At 50.6% G+C, this 25,023-nt stretch overlaps 1 protein-coding gene across 1 annotated transcript in view; it reads left to right on the forward strand.

The window, feature by feature from the left end:
* fbxo41 (F-box protein 41) overlaps window positions 1-25,023 on the forward strand; it is a 258,780-nt gene that overhangs the window by 67,663 nt on the left and 166,094 nt on the right. Inside the window, exons 3-4 of the mRNA XM_038792922.1 lie at window positions 11,228-11,438; window positions 24,668-24,747. Coding sequence (XP_038648850.1) covers window positions 11,228-11,438; window positions 24,668-24,747 — 291 coding nt within the window. The remainder of the gene's footprint in view (window positions 1-11,227; window positions 11,439-24,667; window positions 24,748-25,023) is intronic.

Consider the following 25,023-nt stretch of genomic DNA (forward strand, 5'->3'; position numbering starts at 1 on the left):
CATCCTGTCATTGAGAACCCAGCTCCGATCCCTGTGCCACATCCTGTCATTGAGAACCCAGAGCTGATCCCTGTTCCACGTCCTGTCATTGAGGCCCCAGCTCCGATCCCTGTTCCACATCCTGTCATTGAGAACCCAGCGCTGGTCCCGGTCCCACATCCTGTCATTGAGGCCCCAGCGCTGATCCCTGTTCCACATCCTGTCATTGAGGCCCCAGCTCCGATCCCTGTTCCACATCCTGTCATTGAGGCCCAGCTCCGATCCCTGTTCCACATCCTGTCATTGAGGCCCCAGCTCCGATCCCTGTGCCACATCCTGTCATTGAGGCCCCAGCTCCGATCCCTGTTCCACATCCTGTCATTGAGGCCCCAGCTCCGATCCCTGTGCCACATCCTGTCATTGAGGCCCCAGCGCTGATCCCTGTTCCACATCCTGTCATTGAGGCCCCAGCGCTGATCCCTGTTCCACATCCTGTCATTGAGGCCCCAGCTCCGATCCCTGTTCCACATCCTGTCATTGAGGCCCCAGCTCCGATCCCTGTTCCACATCCTGTCATTGAGGCCCCAGCTCCGATCCCTGTTCCACATCCTGTCATTGAGACCCCAGCGCCGATCCCTGTTCCACATCCTGTCATTGAGGCCCCAGCTCCGATCCCTGTGCCACATCCTGTCATTGAGGCCCCAGCGCTGATCCCTGTGCCACATCCTGTCATTGAGGCCCCAGCTCCGATCCCTGTGCCACATCCTGTCATTGAGGCCCCAGCTCCGATCCCTGTTCCACATCCTGTCATTGAGACCCCAGCTCCGATCCCTGTTCCACATCCTGTCATTGAGGCCCCAGCTCCGATCCCTGTTCCACATCCTGTCATTGAGGCCCCAGCTCCGATCCCTGTTCCACATCCTGTCATTGAGACCCCAGCGCCGATCCCTGTTCCACATCCTGTCATTGAGGCCCCAGCTCCGATCCCTGTTCCACATCCTGTCATTGAGGACCCCAGCTCCGATCCCTGTTCCACATCCTGTCATTGAGACCCCAGCTCCGATCCCTGTTCCACATCCTGTCATTGAGGCCCCAGCTCCGATCCCTGTTCCACATCCTGTCATTGATGCCCCAGCTCCGATCCCTGTTCCACATCCTGTCATTGAGGCCCCAGCTCCGATCCCTGTTCCACATCCTGTCATTGAGGCCCCAGCGCTGATCCCTGTTCCACATCCTGTCATTGAGGCCCCAGCGCCGATCCCTGTTCCACATCCTGTCATTGAGGCCCCAGCGCCGATCCCTGTGCCACATCCTGTCATTGAGGCCCCAGCTCCGATCCCTGTGCCACATCCTGTCATTGAGGCCCCAGCTCCGATCCCTGTGCCACATCCTGTCATTGAGGCCCCAGCTCCGATCCCTGTTCCACATCCTGTCATTGAGGCCCCAGCTCCGATCCCTGTTCCACATCCTGTCATTGAGGCCCCAGCTCCGATCCCTGTGCCACATCCTGTCATTGAGGCCCCAGCTCCGATCCCTGTTCCACATCCTGTCATTGAGGCCCCAGCTCCGATCCCTGTGCCACATCCTGTCATTGAGGCCCCAGCGCCGATCCCTGTTCCACATCCTGTCATTGAGGCCCCAGCTCCGATCCCTGTGCCACATCCTGTCATTGAGGCCCCAGCTCCGATCCCTGTTCCACATCCTGTCATTGAGGCCCCAGCTCCGATCCCTGTGCCACATCCTGTCATTGAGACCCAGCTCCGATCCCTGTTCCACATCCTGTCATTGAGGCCCCAGCTCCGATCCCTGTGCCACATCCTGTCATTGAGGCCCCAGCGCTGATCCCTGTTCCACATCCTGTCATTGAGGCCCCAGCTCCGATCCCTGTTCCACATCCTGTCATTGAGGCCCCAGCTCCGATCCCTGTTCCACATCCTGTCATTGAGGCCCCAGCTCCGATCCCTGTTCCACATCCTGTCATTGAGGACCCAGCTCCGATCCCTGTTCCACATCCTGTCATTGAGGCCCCAGCTCCGATCCCTGTTCCACATCCTGTCATTGAGGCCCCAGCTCCGATCCCTGTTCCACATCCTGTCATTGAGGCCCCAGCTCCGATCCCTGTTCCACATCCTGTCATTGAGGCCCCAGCGCCGATCCCTGTTCCACATCCTGTCATTGAGGCCCCAGCTCCGATCCCTGTTCCACATCCTGTCATTGAGGCCCCAGCGCTGATCCCTGTTCCACATCCTGTCATTGAGGCCCCAGCTCCGATCCCTGTTCCACATCCTGTCATTGAGGCCCCAGCTCCGATCCCTGTTCCACATCCTGTCATTGAGGCCCCAGCTCTGATCCCTGTTCCACATCCTGTCATTGAGGCCCCAGCTCCGATCCCTGTGCCACATCCTGTCATTGAGGCCCCAGCTCCGATCCCTGTTCCACATCCTGTCATTGAGGCCCCAGCTCCGATCCCTGTTCCACATCCTGTCATTGAGGCCCCAGCTCTGATCCCTGTTCCACATCCTGTCATTGAGGCCCCAGCTCCGATCCCTGTTCCACATCCTGTCATTGAGGCCCCAGCTCCGATCCCTGTTCCACATCCTGTCATTGAGGCCCCAGCTCCGATCCCTGTTCCACATCCTGTCATTGAGGCCCCAGCTCCGATCCCTGTGTCCACATCCTGTCATTGAGGCCCCAGCTCCGATCCCTGTGCCACATCCTGTCATTGAGGCCCCAGCTCCGATCCCTGTGCCACATCCTGTCATTGAGGCCCCAGCTCCTGATCCCTGTTCCACATCCTGTCATTGAGGCCCCAGCTCCGATCCCTGTTCCACATCCTGTCATTGAGGCCCCAGCTCCGATCCCTGTTCCACATCCTGTCATTGAGGCCCCAGCTCCGATCCCTGTGCCACATCCTGTCATTGAGGCCCCAGCTCCGATCCCTGTGCCACATCCTGTCATTGAGGCCCCAGCTCCGATCCCTGTGCCACATCCTGTCATTGAGGCCCCAGCGCCGATCCCTGTTCCACATCCTGTCATTGAGGCCCCAGCTCCGATCCCTGTTCCACATCCTGTCATTGAGGCCCCAGCTCCGATCCCTGTTCCACATCCTGTCATTGAGGCCCCAGCTCCGATCCCTGTTCCACATCCTGTCATTGAGGCCCCAGCTCCGATCCCTGTTCCACATCCTGTCATTGAGGCCCCAGCTCGATCCCTGTTCCACATCCTGTCATTGAGGCCCCAGCGCCGATCCCTGTTCCACATCCTGTCATTGAGGCCCCAGCTCCGATCCCTGTGCCACATCCTGTCATTGAGGCCCCAGCTCCGATCCCTGTGCCACATCCTGTCATTGAGGCCCCAGCTCCGATCCCTGTTCCACATCCTGTCATTGAGGACCCAGCTCCGATCCCTGTGCCACATCCTGTCATTGAGGCCCCAGCTCCGATCCCTGTTCCACATCCTGTCATTGAGGCCCCAGCTCCGATCCCTGTGCCACATCCTGTCATTGAGGACCCCAGCTCCGATCCCTGTTCCACATCCTGTCATTGAGGCCCCAGCTCCGATCCCTGTTCCACATCCTGTCATTGAGGCCCCAGCTCCGATCCCTGTGCCACATCCTGTCATTGAGACCCCAGCTCCGATCCCTGTTCCACATCCTGTCATTGAGGCCCCAGCTCCGATCCCTGTTCCACATCCTGTCATTGAGCCCCAGCTCCGATCCCTGTTCCACATCCTGTCATTGAGGCCCCAGCTCCGATCCCTGTTCCACATCCTGTCATTGAGGCCCCAGCGCTGATCCCTGTTCCACATCCTGTCATTGAGGCCCCAGCGCCGATCCCTGTTCCACATCCTGTCATTGAGGCCCCAGCTCCGATCCCTGTTCCACATCCTGTCATTGAGGCCCCAGCTCCGATCCCTGTTCCACATCCTGTCATTGAGGCCCCAGCTCCGATCCCTGTTCCACATCCTGTCATTGAGGCCCCAGCTCCGATCCCTGTGCCACATCCTGTCATTGAGGCCCCAGCTCCGATCCCTGTGCCACATCCTGTCATTGATGCCCCAGCTCCGATCCCTGTTCCACATCCTGTCATTGAGACCCAGCTCCGATCCCTGTTCCACATCCTGTCATTGAGGCCCCAGCTCCGATCCCTGTTCCACATCCTGTCATTGAGACCCCAGCTCCGATCCCTGTTCCACATCCTGTCATTGAGGCCCCAGCTCCGATCCCTGTTCCACATCCTGTCATTGAGGCCCCAGCTCCGATCCCTGTTCCACATCCTGTCATTGAGGCCCCAGCTCCGATCCCTGTGCCACATCCTGTCATTGAGGCCCCAGCGCTGATCCCTGTTCCACATCCTGTCATTGAGGCCCCAGCTCCGATCCCTGTTCCACATCCTGTCATTGAGGCCCCAGCTCCGATCCCTGTTCCACATCCTGTCATTGAGGACCCCAGCTCCGATCCCTGTTCCACATCCTGTCATTGAGGCCCCAGCTCCGATCCCTGTTCCACATCCTGTCATTGAGACCCCAGCTCCGATCCCTGTTCCACATCCTGTCATTGAGGCCCCAGCTCCGATCCCTGTGCCACATCCTGTCATTGAGGCCCCAGCGCTGATCCCTGTTCCACATCCTGTCATTGAGGCCCCAGCTCCGATCCCTGTTCCACATCCTGTCATTGAGGCCCCAGCTGCTGATCCCTGTTCCACATCCTGTCATTGAGGACCCCAGCTCCGATCCCTGTTCCACATCCTGTCATTGAGGCCCCAGCTCCGATCCCTGTTCCACATCCTGTCATTGAGGCCCCAGCTCCGATCCCTGTGCCACATCCTGTCATTGAGGCCCCAGCGCTGATCCCTGTTCCACATCCTGTCATTGAGACCCCAGCTCCGATCCCTGTTCCACATCCTGTCATTGAGGCCCCAGGTCCGATCCTTGTGCCACATCCTGTCATTGAGGCCCCAGCGCCGATCCCTGTGCCACATCCTGTCATTGAGAACCCAGCTCCGATCCCTGTTCCACATCCTGTCATTGAGGCCCCAGCGCTGATCCCTGTTCCACATCCTGTCATTGAGACCCCAGCTCTGATCCCTGTTCCACATCCTGTCATTGAGGCCCCAGCTCCGATCCCTGTTCCACATCCTGTCATTGAGACCCAGCTCCGATCCCTGTTCCACATCCTGTCATTGAGGCCCCAGCTCCGATCCCTGTGCCACATCCTGTCATTGAGGCCCCAGCGCTGATCCCTGTTCCACATCCTGTCATTGAGGTCCCAGCTCCGATCCCTGTTCCACATCCTGTCATTGAGGTCCCAGCTCCGATCCCTGTTCCACATCCTGTCATTGAGGCCCCAGCGCTGATCCCTGTGCCACATCCTGTCATTGAGGCCCCAGCGCTGATCCCTGTTCCACATCCTGTCATTGAGACCCCAGCTCCGATCCCTGTTCCACATCCTGTCATTGAGAACCCAGCGCCGATCCCTGTGCCACATCCTGTCATTGAGGCCCCAGCTCCGATCCCTGTTCCACATCCTGTCATTGAGGCCCCAGCACCGATCCCTGTGCCACATCCTGTCATTGAGGCCCCAGCACCGATCCCTGTTCCACATCCTGTCATTGAGGCCCCAGCACCGATCCCTGTTCCACATCCTGTCATTGAGGCCCCAGCTCCGATCCCTGTGCCACATCCTGTCATTGAGGCCCCAGCGCTGATCCCTGTTCCACATCCTGTCATTGAGGCCCCAGCGCCGATTCCTGTGCCACATCCTGTCATTGAGGCCCCAGCACCGATCCCTGTTCCACATCCTGTCATTGTGGCCCCAGCGCTGATCCCTGTTCCACATCCTGTCATTGAGGCCCCAGCTCCGATCCCTGTTCCACATCCTGTCATTGAGACCCCAGCTCCGATCCCTGTTCCACATCCTGTCATTGAGGCCCCAGCTCCGATCCCTGTTCCACATCCTGTCATTGAGGCCCCAGCGCTGATCCCTGTGTCACATCCTGTCATTGAGGCCCCAGCTCCGATCCCTGTGCCACATCCTGTCATTGAGGCCCCAGCGCTGATCCCTGTTCCACATCCTGTCATTGAGGCCCCAGCTCCGATCCCTGTGCCACATCCTGTCATTGAGGCCCCAGCTCCGATCCCTGTTCCACATCCTGTCATTGAGGCCCCAGCACCGATCCCTGTGCCACATCCTGTCATTGAGGCCCCAGCTCCGATCCCTGTGCCACATCCTGTCATTGAGGCCCCAGCTCCGATCACTGTGCCACATCCTGTCATTGAGGCCCCAGCTCCGATCCCTGTGCCACATCCTGTCATTGAGGCCCCAGCGCTGATCCCTGTTCCACATCCTGTCATTGAGAACCCAGCTCCGATCCCTGTCCCACATCCGTGTCATTGAGGCCCCAGCTCCGATCCCTGTGCCACATCCTGTCATTGAGGCCCCAGCTCCGATCCCTGTTCCACATCCTGTCATTGAGACCCCAGCTCCGATCCCTGTGCCACATCCTGTCATTGAGGCCCCAGCTCCGATCCCTGTTCCACATCCTGTCATTGAGGCCCCAGCTCCGATCCCTGTGCCACATCCTGTCATTGAGGCCCCAGCTCCGATCCCTGTCCCACATCCTGTCATTGAGGCCCCAGCTCCGATCCCTGTGCCACATCCTGTCATTGAGGCCCCAGCTCCGATCCCTGTTCCACATCCTGTCATTGAGACCCCAGCTCCGATCCCTGTGCCACATCCTGTCATTGAGGCCCCAGCTCCGATCCCTGTTCCACATCCTGTCATTGATGCCCCAGCTCCGATCCCTGTTCCACATCCTGTCATTGAGACCCCAGCTCCGATCCCTGTTCCACATCCTGTCATTGAGGCCCCAGCGCTGATCCCTGTTCCACATCCTGTCATTGAGAACCCAGCTCCGATCCCTGTGCCACATCCTGTCATTGAGACCCCAGCTCCGATCCCTGTTCCACATCCTGTCATTGAGGCCCCAGCTCCGATCCCTGTTCCACACCCTGTCATTGATAACCCAGCTCCGATCCCTGTTCCACATCCTGTCATTGAGGCCCCAGCTCCGATCCCTGTTCCACATCCTGTCATTGAGGCCCCAGCGCTGATCCCTGTTCCACATCCTGTCATTGAGGCCCCAGCGCCGATCCCTGTTCCACATCCTGTCATTGAGGCCCCAGCGCTGATCCCTGTTCCACATCCTGTCATTGAGGCCCCAGCTCCGATCCCTGTTCCACACCCTGTCATTGAGGCCCCAGCTCCGATCCCTGTTCCACATCCTGTCTTTGAGACCCCAGCTCCGATCCCTGTTCCACATCCTGTCATTGAGGCCCCAGCTCCGATCCCTGTTCCACATCCTGTCATTGAGACCCCAGCTCCGATCCCTGTTCCACATCCTGTCATTGAGGCCCCAGCTCCGATCCCTGTGCCACATCCTGTCATTGAGGCCCCAGCGCTGATCCCTGTTCCACATCCTGTCATTGAGGTCGCAGCTCCGATCCCTGTTCCACATCCTGTCATTGAGGCCCCACTGCTGATCCCTGTTCCACATCCTGTCATTGAGACCCCAGCTCCGATCCCTGTTCCACATCCTGTCATTGAGAACCCAGCGCCGATCCCTGTGCCACATCCTATCATTGAGGCCCCAGCTCCGATCCCTGTTCCACATCCTGTCATTGAGGCCCCAGCACCGATCCCTGTGCCACATCCTGTCATTGAGGCCCCAGCACCGATCCCTGTTCCACATCCTGTCATTGAGGCCCCAGCTCCGATCCCTGTGCCACATCCTGTCATTGAGGCCCCAGCGCTGATCCCTGTTCCACATCCTGTCATTGAGGCCCCAGCGCCGATTCCTGTTCCACATCCTGTCATTGAGGCCCCAGCTCCGATCCCTGTTCCACATCCTGTCATTGAGGCCCCAGCACCGATCCCTGTTCCACATCCTGTCATTGAGGCCCCAGCGCTGATCCCTGTTCCACATCCTGTCATTGAGAACCCAGCTCCGATCCCTGTGCCACATCCTGTCATTGAGGCCCCAGCGCTGATCCCTGTTCCACATCCTGTCATTGAGGCCCCAGCACCGATCCCTGTGCCACATCCTGTCATTGAGGCCCCAGCGCCGATCCCTGTGCCACATCCTGTCATTGAGGCCCCAGCTCCGATCTCTGTTCCACATCCTGTCATTGAGGCCCCAGCTCCGATCCCTGTTCCATATCCTGCCATTGAGGCCCCAGCGCTGAGCTCTTTGCCATTACGCAGTCGTCAAATTCAGTCAATTAGAAAAAGACGAATTGATATGAAATCTCGGTTTGTTGTTCGCTAGCCAATCATCGGGTTGTTCGTGGCACTGCTATCTCACAGTGCCAGGGACCCAGGTCCAATTACGGACTTGGGTGACTGTGTTTGCACCCTCTTCACATGTCTTGTTCCTCCCACAGTTGGAAGACGTGCAGGTTAGGTGGATTGGATATGATACATCACCCCTGGGTATCCAGACATGTGCAGGTTAGGTGGAGTTATGAGTTAAGGAGATAGGCAGGGGAATGGGTCTGGGTAGGGTGCGCTTTCAGGAGGTCAGTGCAGATGCGTTGGGCCTGTTGTCCTCCTTTTGTACTGTAGTGATTCTATGGTTCAAACCAGGCTGATATGTTACCTCTACTTTTCCCCTGCTTTTATTTTCCCCAGTAACCTTTGATGTGACGCGTTATTCATAGATATCATAGAATTTACAGTGCAGAAGGAGTCCATTCGGCCCATCGAGTCTGCACCGGCTCTTGGAAAGAGCCCAGTAACCCCACCCAACACTAAGGGCAATTTATCATGGCCAATCCACCTACCCTGCACATCTTTGGACTGTGGGAGGAAACCGGAGCACCTGGAGGAAACCCACGCACACATGGGGAGGATGTGCAGACTCCGCACAGACAGTGACCCAAGCCGGAATCGAACCTGGGACCCTGGAGCTGTGAAGCCATGGTGCTATCCACAATGCTACCGTGTTATTTAATGCCGTCTGGAAATCTAAGTACAGTACATCCACCGGTTCCCCTTTAACCACAGCACATGTGACTCTTTCAAACACACTCCAGTAAATTGGTTAAACAAGATTTCCCTTTCACGAAACCATGTTGACTCTGCCCGATTGCCTTGATTTTTCCCAAGTGCCCTGCTATAACATTTTTAACAATGGCTGCTAACATCCTGATGACAGTGGTTAGTCTAACAGGCCTGTCATTTCCTGCGCTCTGTCTCCCTTCTTTATTCCAAAAGGACAGTGACCCGGTTTGCATTCTATAGGGATTTTTCCTCCACGACACCCTGGTCCACTCTCCCATCAGCCCCAACACCAAATTCCCTCCTCATGGCACCTTGCCATGTAATCGCACAAGGAACACCTGCCCCTTTACCTTCCCCCCCCCTCCTCACCATTCAGGGTTGCAATCACTCCTTTCAGGCTGTGTTTCACTTGCACTTCCTGCAATTCAATTTCCTGTTTTTGCTGCTCACTCTCAGTCTCCTCGACACTGAGGAAACTAAACGCAGACTGGCTTCCCGCTTTGCGGAACACCTTGACTCAGACTGCAAACATGACCTGATCTTCCCTGTACCGTGCCATTTTAACTCATAGCCCTGCTCCCCTGCCCACATTTCCATCCTCCGCCTGCTGCCGGGTTCCAGTGAAGCCGGACGCTAACTGGGTGAACGGCTTCTGGTTTTCCAATCACTTTTCAGCCCTTTGCACAGAACATTCCATCATTTCAGACCCCGAACCTCCACCATTTTTATAGTTTTTCTCCATCCCCTCCTCGTAGGGTCATCTGGAACTTTGTTTTGCTTTCCGTCATAGGAGCAGAATGAGGCCACTCGGCCCATCGAGTCTGCTCCGCCATTCAATCATGGCTGATATTTTAGAACATAGAACATAGAACAGTACAGCACAGAACAGGCCCTTCGGCCCTCGATGTTGTGCCGAGCCATGATCACCCCACTCAAACCCACGTATCCACCCTATACCCGTAACCCAACAACCCCCCCCCCTTAACCTTATTTTTTAGGACACTACGGGCAATTTAGCATGGCCAATCCACCTAACCCGCACATCTTTGGACTGTGGGAGGAAACCGGAGCACCCGGAGGAAACCCACGCACACAGGGGGAGGACGTGCAGACTCCACACAGACAGTGACCCAGCCGGGAATCGAACCTGGGACCCTGGAGCTGTGAAGCATTTATGCTAACCACCATGCTACCGTGCTGCCCCTGATCATCTTTCAGCACGACTTTGTTCTGTGATCAGCACATTCTGTTAAACATAGTTTACATGCAACATACAGTGCAGAAGGAGGCCATTCGGCCCATCGAGTCTGCACCGACCCACTCATTATCATACCTTGTTGCTGCTATCACCACCTTCTTCAGTCTTTATTGCTTCCATTGTCTTGTGTCCATGGCATCTTTGCCAAATCTTTCCTGAGCCCCCACCAAACCCTGACCTTCTGGTCTGATCCTCCTTCTTCACCTCCCTCTCCAGCTGTGGAATCTGTCCGATTTCACCTCCCTCTCCAGCTGTGGAATCGATCAGATTTCACCTCCCTCTCCAGCTGTGGAATCGATCAGATTTCACCTCCCTCTCCAGCTGTGGAATCGATCAGATTTCACCTCCCTCTCCAGCTGTGGAATCGATCAGATTTCACCTCCCTCTCCAGCTGTGGAATCGATCAGATTTCACCTCCCTCTCCAGCTGTGGAATCGATCAGATTTCACCGTCCTCTCCAGCTGTGGAATCTGTCCGATTTCACCTCCCTCTCCAGCTGTGGAATCGATCAGATTTCACCTCCCTCTCCAGCTGTGGAATCTGTCCGATTTCACCTCCCTCTCCAGCTGTGGAATCTGTCCGATTTCACCTCCCTCTCCAGCTGTGGAATCGATCAGATTTCACCTCCCTCTCCAGCTGTGGAATCGATCAGATTTCACCGTCCTCTCCAGCTCTGAACAAGAGTCTGACTGGCTCAAACCTTCAATGTTTCTCTCCAGAGATCTCTGCCCGATCTCTGAGTCCTTTCAGCATTTTTGGATTTGATTGTAATAGACTATTTAACAATTTCTGATCATTGTTAGGTGCCTAAATTTAATGTACAGAAATGCTCCGTTTGTCACTGGCAGGTTTGCATGCTGATTGTTGGAACTTTTTAAACGAGCTTTGTGATTTAATATTTTCTGTGTTTGGCACTGTTGATGTTTTTGCAGGGAGGTCTCACAGATCGATCAGTTCTTACAAGAGACGGCAGCACGAGAAGCCAATGCAAAAGTTCGCCTGCAGCAGTTTATTGAGGAGCTTTTGGACAGAGCTGATAGGGCAGAGAAACAGCTCATGGTGATCAGTAGTTGTGGTACGACACCTAACGGCAGCCTGGGAAGGTGCAGCAACCCAGGGGCAAAGGGAATTAGCAGAGAACAGGTACGTGGAGTGCTCATATTCACCAATTAAAAATGAAAGCTGAGATGGCACAGAAAAGTTGAGCTACCTAAATTTATTTTTGGATTATTGATTTGTGGATTTTGGGCGTTATTAACAAGGCCAGTCGGCTGGAATCACTGCAATCTAGCTGTGAAGATGCCTTGGAGAGGGTGCAGAGGAGGTTCACCAGGATGTTGCCTGGTATGGAGGGTGCTAGTTATGAAGAAAGGTTGAGTAGATTAGGATTGTTTTCATTGGAAAGACGGAGGTTGAGGGGGGGACCTGATTGAGGTCTACAAAATTATGAGAGGTATGGACAGGGTGGATAGCAACAAGCTTTTTCCAAGAGTGGGGGTGTCAGTTACAAGGGGTCACGATTTCAAGGTGAGAGGGGGAAAGTTTAAGGGAGATGTGCGTGGAAAGTTTTTTACGCAGAGGGTGGTGGGTGCCTGGAACGCTTTCCCAGCGAAGGTGGTAGAGGCGGGCATGATAGCATCATTTAAGAAGCATCTAGACAGATATATGAATGGGTGGGGACAGAGGGAAGTAGACCTTGGAAAATAGGTGACAGGTTTAGATAAAGGATCTGGATCGGTGCAGGCTGGGAGGGCCGAAGGGCCTGTTCCTGTGCTGTAATTTTCTTTGTTCTTTATTCAGTCACTGTTACAACCACTCATGAGCACTTCTGTTAGCGAGACCTCCAGGATTTTGAGCCAGTGATGTATATCACTCACCTTTTTAAAAATTAATTTACAGGATGTGGGCATCACTGATTAGACCAGCATTTATTGCCCATCCCTTCAGAAGGCGGCGGTGATTTCCTTCTTCAACCGCTGAAGTCCCTGAGGTGTAGGTACACCCACTGTGCTGTTAGGGAGGGAGTTCCAGGATGTTGCCCCAGAGACAGTGAAGGAACGGCCAATATATTTCCAAGTCAGGGTGGTGAGTGACTTGGAGGGGAACCTCCAGGTGGTGGGGTTCCCAGGTATCTGCTTCTCTTGTCCTTCTAGATGGTAGTGGTCGTGGGTTTGGAAGGTGCTGCCTGAGGGACCTTTGAGAGTTGCTGCAGTGCATCTTGTAGATGGGACATACGGCTGTCACTGTGTGTCGGTGGTGGAAGGTTTGAATGTTTGTGGAAGGGGAGCAATAAAGTGGGGCTGCTTTGTCCTGGATGGTGTTGAGCTTCTTGAGTGTTGTTGGAGCTGCACTCACCCAGGCAAGTGGAGAGTTTCCATCACACTCCTGACTTGTGCCTTGTAGATGGTGGACAGGCTTTGGGGGTTCAGAAGGGGAGTTACTCACTGTAGGATTCCTAGCCTTTGACCTTCCCTGGCAGCCACAGTATTAATATGGTTAGTCCAGTTCAGTTTCTGATCAATGGTAACCTCCCAGGATGTTGATTGTGGGGGATTCAGCGATGGTAACGCCATTGATTATCCAGGGGCGGTAGTTAGATCCTCTCATTGGGAGATGGTCATTGCCTGCCACTTGTGTGGCCAGCTACAAGATGTTTTGCAGTAACTCACCAAGGTCCCTCAGGCAGCACCTTCCAAACCCATGACTACTGCCATCTAGAAGGACAAGAGAAGCAGATACCTGGGAACCCCACCATCTGGAGGTTCCCCTCCAAGTCACTCACCACCCTGACTTGGAAATATATCGCTGTTCCTTCACTGTCTCTGGGGTAACATCCTGGAACTCCCTCCCTAGCAGCACAGTGGGTATACCTACACCTCAAGGACTGCAGCAGTTCAAGAAGGCAGCTCACCACCACCTTCTGAAGGGCAACTAGGGATGGGTTAGGTGGATCGGCCGTGCTCAGATTGCCCTTGTGTCCAAAGGTTCAGTTGGCTTACACGGATAGGGTGGAGGTATGGGCTTAAGTAATGCGGTCTTTCCGGGGTCGGTGTTGTTATGAGCCAGGGTTTAGAGAACCCCAAAGTGTATCATGGAGTTCACCTGACCCACAACTTTTACTAGATTGTGGTATGGGGAGCACACGGCCCACTCTACAGGTGTGGTATAGCAGGAATGGAAAAGTATTTTTTAAAGCAAAACAATGTTTATTCTATGAACTCAAGTTAACCTTTTTAAAACCTACAGTGAACATCTTAGCTAGTGGTGTTTTAGTAAGCTCAGAGAAGGGGGCAAAAGAGGGGGAGGTGTGGCGCTGCTAGTCAAGGACAGTATTACGGTGGCGGAAAGGATGCTAGATGGGGACTCTTCTTCCGAGGTAGTATGGGCTGAGGTTAGAAACAGGAAAGGAGAGGTCACCCTGTTGGGAGTTTTCTATAGGCCACCGAATAGTTCTAGGGATGTAGAGGAAAGGATGGCGAAGATGATTCTGGAAAAGAGCGAAAGTAACAGGGTAGTTGTTATGGGAGACTTTAACTTTCCAAATATTGACTGGAAAAGATATAGTTCGAGTACATTAGATGGGTCGTTCTTTGTACAATGTGTGCAGGAGGGTTTCCTGACACAATATGTTGACAGGCCAACAAGAGGCGAGGCCACATTGGATTTGATTTTGGGTAATGAACCAGGCCAGGTGTTAGATCTGGAGGTAGATGAGCACTTTGGAAACAGTGACCAAAATTCGGTGACTTTTACGTTAGTGATGGAAAGGGATAAGTCTACCCCGCAGGGCAAGAGTTATAACTGGGGGAAGGGCAATTATGATGCCATTAGACATGACTTCGGATGTGTAGGTTGGAGAAGTAGGCTGCAAGGGTTGGGCACACTGGATATGTGGAGCTTGTTCAAGGAACAGCTATTGCATGTTCTTGATAAGTACGTACCAGTCAAGCAGGGAGGAAGGGGGCGAGCGAGGGAACCGTGGTTTACCAAAGAAGTGGAATCTCTTGTTAAGAGGAAGAAGGAGGCCTATGTGAAGATGAGGCGTGAAGTCTCAGTTGGGGCGCTTGATAGTTACAAGGAAGCGAGGAAGGATCTAAAGAGAGAGCTAAGACGAGCAAGGAGGGGACATGAGAAGTCTTTGGCAGGTAGGATCAAGGAAAACCCAAAAGCTTTCTATAGGTATGTCAGGAATACAAGAATGACTAGGGTAAGAGTAGGGCCAGTCAAGGACAGTGGTGGGAAGTTGTGTGTGGAGGCTGAGGAGATAAGCGAGATACTAAATGAATACTTTTCGTCAGTATTCACTCAGGAAAAAGATAATATTGTGGAGGAGAATGCTGAGACCCAGGCTATTAGAATAGATGGCATTGAGGTGCGTAGGGAAGAAGTGTTGGCAATTCTGGACAAGGTGAAAATAGATAAGTCCCCGGGGCCTGATGGGATTTATCCTAGGATTCTCTGGGAAGCCAGTGAAGAGATTGCTGAGCCTTTGGCTTTGATTTTTATGTCATCATTGGCTACAGGAATAGTGCCAGAGGACTGGCGGATAGCAAATGTGGTCCCTTTGTTCAAGAAGGGGAGTAGAGATAACCCCGGTAACTATAGGCCGGTGAGCCTCACGTCTGTTGTGGGTAAAGTCTTGGAGAGGATTATAAGAGATACGATTTAAAATCATCTAGATAGGAATAATATGATTAGGGATAGTCAGCATGGTTTTGTGAAGGGTAGGTCATGCCTCACAAACCTTATCGAGTTCTTTGAGAAGGTGACTGAACAGGTAGACGAGGGTAGAGCAGTTGATGTGGTGTATATGGATTTCAGTAAAGCGTTTGATAAGGTTCCCCACGGAGGCTGGGGATTGAGGGTGAGTTAGAGATGTGGATCAGAAATTGGCTAGTTGAAAGAAGACAGAGAGTGGTGGTTGATGGGAAATGTTCAGAATGGAGTTCAGTTACGAGTGGCATACCACAAGAATCTGTTCTGGGGCCGTTGCTGTTTGTCATTTTTATAAATGACCTAGAGGAGGGCACAGAAGGTTGGGTGAGTAAATTTGCAGACGACACTAAAGTCGGTGGAGTTGTAGACAGTGTGGAAGGATGTTGCAGGTTACAGAGGGACATTGATAAGCTGCAGAGCTGGGCTGAGAGGTGGCAAATGGAGTTTAATGTAGAGAAGTGTGAGGTGATTCACTTTGGAAAGAATAACAGGAATGCGGAATATTTGGCTAATGGTAAAATTCTTAGCAGTGTGGATGAGCAGAGGGATCTCGGTGTCCATGTACATAGATCCCTGAAAGTTGCCACCCAGGTTGATAGGGTTGTGAAGAAGGCCTATGGTGTGTTGGCCTTTATTGGTAGAGGGATTGAGTTCCGGAGCCATGAGGTCATGTTGCAGCTGTACAAAACTCTGGTACGGCCGCATTTGGAGTATTGCGTACAGTTCTGGTCGCCTCATTATAGGAAGGACGTGGAAGCTTTGGAACGGGTGCAGAGGAGATTTACCAGGATGTTGCCTGGTATGGAGGGAAAATCTTATGAGGAAAGGCTGATGGACTTGAGGTTGTTTTCGTTAGAGAGAAGAAGGTTAAGAGGTGACTTAATAGAGGCATACAAAATGATCAGAGGGTTAGATAGGGTGGACAGAGAGAGCCTTCTCCCGCGGATGGAGGTGGATAGCACGAGGGGACATAGCCTTAAATTGAGGGGTAATAGATATAGGACAGAGGTCAGAGGTGGGTTTTTTACGCAAAGAGTGGTGAGGCCGTGGAATGCCCTACCTGCAACAGTAGTGAACACGCCAACATTGAGGGCATTTAAAAATTTATTGGATAAGCATATGGATGATAAGGGCATAGTGTAGGTTAGATGGCCTTTAGATTTTTTCCATGTCGGTGCAACATCGAGGGCCGAAGGGCCTGTACTGCGCTGTATCGTTCTATGTTCTATGTTCTATGTTACCTCTTCAAAGAATTCCAACAGATTTGTCAAGCATGCTTTTCCCTTCATAAATCCATGCTGACTCTAACTGATCCTGCCACAGCTTTCTAAATGTTCCGCTATAAAGTCCTTGGTTTACTAAGGAAGTTGAAGCACTTGTCAAGAGGAAGAAGACGGCTTATGTTAGGATGAGACATGAAGGCTCAGTTAGGGCACTTGAGAGTTGCAAGTTAGCCAGGAAGGACCTAAAGGGAGAGTTAAGAAGAGCGAGGAGAGGACACGAAAAGTCGTTGGCGGATAGGATCAAGGAAAACCCTAAGGATTTCTATAGGTATATCAGGAACAAAACAATGACTAGAGTAAGATTAGGGCCAATCAAGGATAGTAGTGGAAAGTTGTGTGTGGAATCAGAGGAGATAGGGGAAGCATTAAATGGATATTTTTCGTCAGTGTTTACACTGGAGAAAGACAATGTTGTTGAGGAGAACACTCAGGTTCAGTCGACCAGGCTAGATGGAATTGAGGTTCAAAAGGAGGAGGTAATAGGGAAGATGCTGGAATCTATCATCAAGGAAGAAATTGCGAGGCATCTGGATAGAAATTGTCCCATTGGGCAGACGCAGCATGGGTTCGTAAAAGGCAGGTCATGCCTAACTAATTTAGTGGAATTTTTTGAGGACATTACCAGTGCAGTAGATAACGGAGAGCCGATGGATGTGGTATATTTGGATTTCCAGAAAGCCTTTGACAAGGTGCCACACAAAAGGTTGCTGCATAAGATAAAGATGCATGGCATTAAGGGTAAAGTAATAGCATGGATAGAGGATTGGTTAATTAATAGAAAGCAAAGAGTTGGGATAAATGGGTGTTTCTCTGGTTGGCAATTAGTAGCTAGTGGTGTCCCTCAGGGATCCGTGTTGGGCCCACAATTGTTCACAATTTACATAGATGATTTGGAGTTGGGGACCAAGGGCAATGTGTCCAAGTTTGCAGATGACACTAAGATGAGTGGTAAAGTGAAAAGTGCAGAGGATACTGGAAGTCTGCAGAGGGATTTGGATAGGTTAAGTGAATGGGCTCGGGTCTGGCAGATGGAATACCATGTTGACAAATGTGAGGTTATCCATTTTGGTAGGAATAACAGCAAACGGGATTATTATTTAAACGATAAAATATTAAAGCATGCCGCTGTTCAGAGAGACTTGGGTGTGCTAGTGCATGAGTCACAGAAGGTTGGTTTACAAGTGCAACAGGTGATTAAGAAGGCAAATGGAATTTTGTCCTTCATTGCTAGAGGGATGGAGTTTAAGACTAGGGAGGTTATGTTGCAATTGTATAAGGTGTTAGTGCGGCCACACCTGGAGTATTGTGTTCAGTTTTGGTCTCCTTACTTGAGAAAGGACGTACTGGTGCTGGAGGGTGTGCAGAGGAGATTCACTAGGTTAATCCCAGAGCTGAAGGGGTTGGATTATGAGGAGAGGTTGAGTAGACTGGGACTGTACTCGTTGGAATTTAGAAGGATGAGGGGGGATCTTATAGAAACATTTAAAATTATGAAGGGAATAGATAGGATAGATGCGGGCAGGTTGTTTCCACTGGCGGGTGACAGCAGAACTAGGGGGCATAGCCTCAAAATAAGGGGAAGTAGATTTAGAACTGAGTTTAGGAGGAACTTCTTCACCCAAAGGGTTGTGAATCTATGGAATTCCTTGCCCAGTGAAGCAGTTGAGGCTCCTTCATTACATGTTTTTAAGGTAAAGATAGATAGTTTTTTGAAGAATAAAGGGATTAAGGGTTATGGTGTTCGGGCCGGAAAGTGGAGCTGAGTCCACAAAAGATCAGCCATGATCTAATTGAATGGCGGAGCAGGCTCGAGGGGCCAGATGGCCTACTCCTGCTCCTAGTTCTTATGTTCTTATGTTCTTATCACTCCCTCCTTAGTGATAACAATCCTCTCAAGGTCCTCACCTGTCATAGCCTCATTTCTATCAGTCGCTGGCATGTTATTTGTGTCTTCCACTGTGAAGACCGACCCAAAAAACCTGTTCAGTTCCTCAGCCATTTCCTCATTTCCCATTATTAAAACTCCCTTCTCATCCTCTAAAGGACCAATATTTACCTTAGCCACTCTTTTTTGTCTTATATATTTGTAAAAACTTTTACTGTCTGTTTTTATATTCTGAGCAAGTTTACTCTCATACTCTATCTTACTCTTTATAGCTTTTTTAGTAGCTTTCTGTTGCCCCCTAAAGATTTCCCAGTCCTCTAATCTCCCAGCAATCTTTGCCACTTTATATGCTTTTTCCTTCAATTTGATACTCTCCCTTATTTCCTTAGATATCCACGGTCGATTTTCCCTCTTTCTTCCGTCCTTCCTTTTTGTTGGTATAAACCTTTGCTGAGCACTGTGAAAAATCGCTTGGAAGGTTCTCCACTGTTCCTCAACTGTTCCACCATAAAGTCTTAGCTCCCAGTCTACCTTAGCTAGTTCTTCTCTCATCCCCTTGTAATCTCCTTTGTTTAAACACAAAACACTAGTATTTGATTTTACTTTCTCACCCTCCATCTGTATTTTAAATTCCACCATATTGTGATCGCTCCTTCCGAGAGGATCCCTAACTATGAGGTCATGAATCAATCCTGTCTCATTACACAGGACAAGATCTAGGACCGCTTGTTCCCTCGTAGGTTCCATTACATACTGTTCTAGGAAACTATCGCGGATACATTCTATAAACTCCTCCTCACGGTTGCCTTGACCGACCTGGTTAAACCAATCGACATGTAGATTAAAATCCCCCATGATAACTGCTGTACCATTTCTACATGCATCAGTTATTTCTTTGTTTATTGCCTGCCCCACCATCTCGTTACTATTTGGTGGCCGATAGACTACTCCTATCAGTGACTTTTTCGCCTTACTATTCCTGATTTCCACCCAAATGGATTCAACCTTATCCTCCATAGCACCGATGTCATCCCTTACTATTGCCCGGATGTCATCCTTAAATAACAGAGCAACACCACCTCCCTTACCATCCACTCTGTCCTTCCGAATAGTTTGATACCCTCGGATATTTAACTCCCAGTCGTGACCATCCTTTAACCATGTTTCAGTAATGGCCACTAAATCATAGTCATTTACGATGATTTGTGCCACCAACTCATTTACTTTATTCCGAATACTACGAGCATTCAGGTAAAGTACACTTATGTTGGTTTTTTTACCTCTGTTTTGAATCTTAACATCTCCAGTTTTACTCCTTTTGTTATTACTGGGCCTATTCACTGTGCTCCCCTCAGTCACTGTACCTTGTACTGTCGCCCTTATGGATTTCTGACTATGTCTTCTCTGCCTTGCACTTTTCCCCTTACTTCCTTTTGTTTCTGTCCCTGTTTTACTACCTTCCAACTTCCTGCATTGGTTCCCATCCCCCTGCCACATTAGTTTAAACCCTCCCCAACAGCTCTAGAAAACACCCCCCCTAGGACATCGGTTCCAGTCCTGCCCAAGTGCAGACCGTCCGGTTTGTACTGGTCCCATCTCCCCCAGAACCGGTCCCAATGCCCCAGGAATTTGAATCCCTCCCTCTTGCACCATCTCTCGAGCCACGCATTCATCCTATCTATCCTGACATTCCTACTCTGACTAGCTCGTGGCACTGGTAGCAATCCTGAGATTACTACCTTTGAGGTCCTACTTTTTAGTTTAACTCCTAACTCCCTGAATTCCGCTTGTAGGACCTCATCCCGTTTTTTACCTATATCGTTGGTGCCTATGTGCACCACGACAGCTGGCTGTTCACCCTCCCCCCCCCCCCCCCCCCCCCCCCCCCCCCAGAATGTCCTGCAGCCGCTCCGAGACATCCTTGACCCTTGCACCAGGGAGGCAACATACCATCCTGGAGTCTCGATTGCGTCCACAGAACCGCCTGTCTATTCCCCTTACGATCGAGTCCCCTATCACTATAGCCCTGCCATTTTTCTTCCTGACCTGCTGTGCAGCAGAGCCAGCCACGGTGCCATGAACCTGGCTGCTGCTGCCTTCCCCTGGTGAGCCATCTCCCTCAACAGTATCCAAAGCGGTATATCTGTTTTGCAGGGAGATGACCGCAGGGGACACCTGCACTGCCTTCCTACTCTTGCTCTTTCTTTTGGTCACCCATTTTCTATCTCCCTCAGTAACCTTCACCTGCGGTGTGACCAAATTATATAGGAGGGATGTCCGAGGTAGGTTCTTTACTCAGAGAGTGGTTAGGGTGTGGAATGGACTGCCTGCTGTGATAGTGGAATCAGACACTTTAGGAAGTTGCAAGTGGTTATTGGATAGGCACATGGAGCACAGCAGAATGACAGGGAGTGGGATAGCTTGATCTTGGTTTCGGACAAAGCTCGGCACAACATTGAGGGCCGAAGGACAAGTTCTGTGCTGTACTGTTCTATGTTCTATGTAGATTCTCAGACCCTGGAGATTTATCCACCTTCAGTCCCGTCAGTTTTCCCAGCATCATTTCTCTACTAATGTTGATCTCCCTCAGTTCTTCCTTCTCACAGAACGTTTCATTTCCAGCATTTCTGGGATCTGATTTGTGTCCTCATTTGTGAAGTCACAATCAAAGTGTGTATTCAAAATTGTGTGACAAAATTAATTGATGAGGAAAAGGCTGTGGATGCAGTTTACATGGACTTTAGTAAGGTGTTTGACAAGGTCCCTCATGGCAGACTGGTACAATAGCTGAAGTCGATTGGAATTCAGAGTGTTATTGATGTGTTATAAGATGATAAAGAACTGGCTTGGCAACAGAAGACCGAGATTAACAGTGGAAGATAGGTGGAGTTTCAGGTAGTGAAGAATGTCAGTGAATACAGCGGAATACAGATAGATTGGAGAGTTGGCCAGAGAAATAGATCGAGTTCAATCCGAACAAATGCGATGTGATACATTTTGGAAGACCAAATTCAGGTGTGAATTATACTGTAAATGGCAGAACCCTTAGGAGCATTGACATACAGAGGGATCTGGGCGTTCAGGTCCATAGTTTCATGAAAGTGGCAATCCAGTTGAAAATGTGGTTAAGAAGGCATACGGCATGCTTGTGTTCACCGGCTGGGGCATTGAGTACAAGAGTTGGCACGTCATGTTACAGTTGTATAAAACCTCAGTGAGGCCATATTTAGAATATTGCATGCAGTTCTGGTTGTCACACTACCAGAAGGACGTGGTTGCTTTGGAGAGAGTGGAAAGAATGTTGATCAGGATGGTCTCAAGGGTGTTGGCTATGAGGAGTGGTTGAATAAACTCTGATTGTTTTCACTAGAATGATAGAGGCTGAGGAAGACCTGATTTAGGTCTACAAAATTACAAAAGGTGAATAATCAAAGGCTTTTTCCCAGGTTGGAAGTGTCAATTACAAGGGCCGAAGGGCCTGTTCCTGTGCTATAATATTCTTGGTTTGATTCCCCCCCTGAGGTTTCCCTATTACCTGTGTGGCATGTTCGGTAAAGTTCAACTTTATGCAATCCAGGCCAATAAAAATATTTTATTGTTTTTGTTTGAGTTTTCCTTACTCCAAAATGACCTCCGACTGGAACCTCATGCACAACCTGCAAATCATCCTTTCTATAACCCACCGGTAATACCACTTGAATCTCCACCTATTTGTCATCTGCCTGAATATGTAACAGTGTCAATTCCCTCATTAATACATTATTTTAAATGTAATTCTCCGGTATTCACTCAGATTCAGTATATGCTGTCTGATATAACTGCTTTATCTCTGAATCTTTCTGCTGTAATTAGAACATAGAACATAGAACACTGCAGCGCAGTACGGGCCCTTCGGCCCTCGATGTTGCGCCGACCTGTGAAACCATCTGAAGCCTATCTGACCTACACTATTCCATTTTCATCCATATGTCTATCCAGTGACCACTTAAATGCCCTTAAAGTTGGCGAGTCTACTACTGTTGCAGGCAGGGCGTTCCACACCCCTATTACTCTCTGAGTAAAGAAACTGCCTCTGACATCTGTCCTATATCTACCACCCCTCAATTTAAAGCTATGTCCCCTCGTGTTGGTCATCACCATCCGAGGAAAAAGACTCTCACTGTCTACCCTATATAACCCTCTGACTATCTTATATGTCTCTATTAAGTTACCTCTCAGCCTTCTCCTCGCTAACGAAAACAACCTCAATTCCCTGAGCCTTTCCTCGTAAGACCTTCCCTCCATACCAGGCAACATCCTAGTAAATCTCCTCTGAACCCTTTCCAAAGCTTCCACATCCTTCCTATAATGTGGTGACCAGAATTGCACGCAGTACTCCAGGTGCGGCCGCACCAGAGTTATGTACAGCTGCAGCATGACCTTGTGGTTCCGAAACTCAATCCCCCTGCTTATAAAGGCTAGCACACCATATGCCTTCTTAACAGCCCTATTAACCTGGGTGGCAACTTTCAGGGATTTATGTACCTGGATGCCGAGATCTCTGTGTTCATCTACACTACCAAGAATCTTGCCATTAGCCCAGTACTCTGCATCCTGTTACTCCTTCCAAAGTGAACCACCTCACACTTTTCCGCATTAAACTCCATCTGCCACCTCTCAGCCCAGCTCTGCAGCTTATCTATGTCCCTCTGTATCCTATAACATCCTTCAGCACTATCCACAACTCCACCGACCTTCGTGTCATCTGCAAATTTACTAACCCATCCTTCTACACCCTCTTCCAGGTCATTTATAAAAATGACAAACAGCAGTGGCCCCAAAACAGATCCTTGTGGTACACCACTAGTAACTGAACTCCAGGATGAACATTTGCCATCAACCACCACCCTCTGTCTTCTTTCAGCTAGCCAATTACTGATCCAAACCGCTAAATCACCTTCAATCCCATACTTCCTTATTTTCTGCAATAGCCTACCGTGGGGAACCTTATCAAACGCCTTACTGAAATCCATATACACCACATCAACATAATTATACCAACTTTCTTGAAATAAAGATATCTGCTTCATCCACCACCTGCTCTTGTTCTTTATGAACCACCTAATCAAACATAGGGCTGGATTCTCTGCTCCCTGACGCCAAAATCGCGTTCGGTGGGGGGGGCGGAGAATCTCCGATGATGCCAATTACGGGGGCAGCGCCGCTTACGTGATGCCCAGCCCACTGAAATGTGGCATACTCCAGGAGTACGCCGCGCCACGCATCCATGGTCTCAGGACATTGCCTGAGGTATGCCCGCGATGCTCCGTCCCCGACCAGCCAAGTTCCTGACGGCGTGGGACATGTGTGGTCCCACCTGTCGTGAACTCAGCGTGGCGGCTGCGGACTCATTCCAGCGCCGCTACAGTTGGAGGAGGAGGAGCGTCGATCCGCGGGCAGTGGGACTTAAATCTGGGCTGGGGGCACTGTGGACGGGCGGTCCGGGATGCACGAGCAGCGAAAGGGGGTACTATTTTGCAGTCCGGGTCGCAGGCTGAGTTCGCCATGAAGCACGGCGCGGCCGCTGCAAGTCGCCGCAGTGTGCATGCTTGGCCATGGACCCAGAAATGCTCAGGACCGTATCGGCAGCTGGAGCTAGACCTGCTAGCCCCCAGCAAAACGGAAATCGGTGGCCATTTTGCGCCAGTTGTTTGGTGGAAAAGACCGTTTTCACGCCAGCGTGGGGACTTAGTCACCCAAACGGAGAATCCAGCCCATGGTTTCTGACAACTAAACCTCAGCCTCCCTATCGGTACGCCTCAAATTCTCTTCGACAGAACAATACAGCACAGGTACAGGCCCTATGGCCACCCTGTCTCAACCTGTGGCTTTGTGATCTGATTGGCAGACAATCAGCAAACAGTATTATTTTATTCAGTGTCCGGATACAAACATCGCTAGCAAATGCAGCCTTTATTGTGCTTTGCTAACTGACCTGGGTACACCACTGCAGTAGATATGTTGTAAGGAGACCCACAGTGCATTCTGTTTGATTCGAAGGAATTCCTTGTTCTATGCCTGACATACTCTCTGTATTCTGAATCAGGAATGCACTCCTCCAGTGAGTAAGGACTGAAGGTTATGCAGCCTGCAGTTGACAGATTTTTGCTGGGCTAACAGTTGATAACTGTAGTGAATCAACAACATGGTTTATGCCTGGTTGGTGGCCATTCTCCTATTAGTCAATCAGTTGGACTTTTACAATTAACTTGGAGTGTTGGTTGTTTTTCTGAAACTCCCCACAAATTGAATGATTAATTGAACTCTTTGCAGTGTTTGGATTTGAATTCACAATGTCTGTTTTGCTCGGAGTAACATAACCATTTTGATATCCTTCTTTAAAGTGCCAGATTGATATTCAAATTCCTTGAAATGGTTCTGATTGTTGGAATAACTTTAGTTTTAGTTTTCGTTTTCACTTCATTTTTCAAATCCTTCTCGTTGTCCAGAGCGAACGATCCACAGCTTCAGCTGGAGTTTCCTGTGGGAACGTACCTGCATCTGAGCAACAGTCATTACCAAATGTCAGGTAGGGGATATAAAGACAGAGTTTAATGTTCGAATATAGTTCATAGCCTGTTGTTTTATACTCAGTCTCAAAAGTGCCGGATTTAAGGTTTAAATAAAGGTTGTAGAAAAGCTGTAAACTAAGTCATTAAGTTAATGTGGAATGCATTTTCTAAAAAAGGATTAAGCAGATTTCTGCTACTCATTATTCAGATTTCTCTACAAATGCACATTGTTTAATGAGAATTCATTGTGTACATTAATTTTAAATCCAGGCAGAATGATGTTTAACCAGGGG

The sequence above is a fragment of the Scyliorhinus canicula genome, chromosome 3, assembly GCF_902713615.1.
Source record: "Scyliorhinus canicula chromosome 3, sScyCan1.1, whole genome shotgun sequence".
Lineage (NCBI taxonomy): Eukaryota > Metazoa > Chordata > Chondrichthyes > Carcharhiniformes > Scyliorhinidae > Scyliorhinus > Scyliorhinus canicula.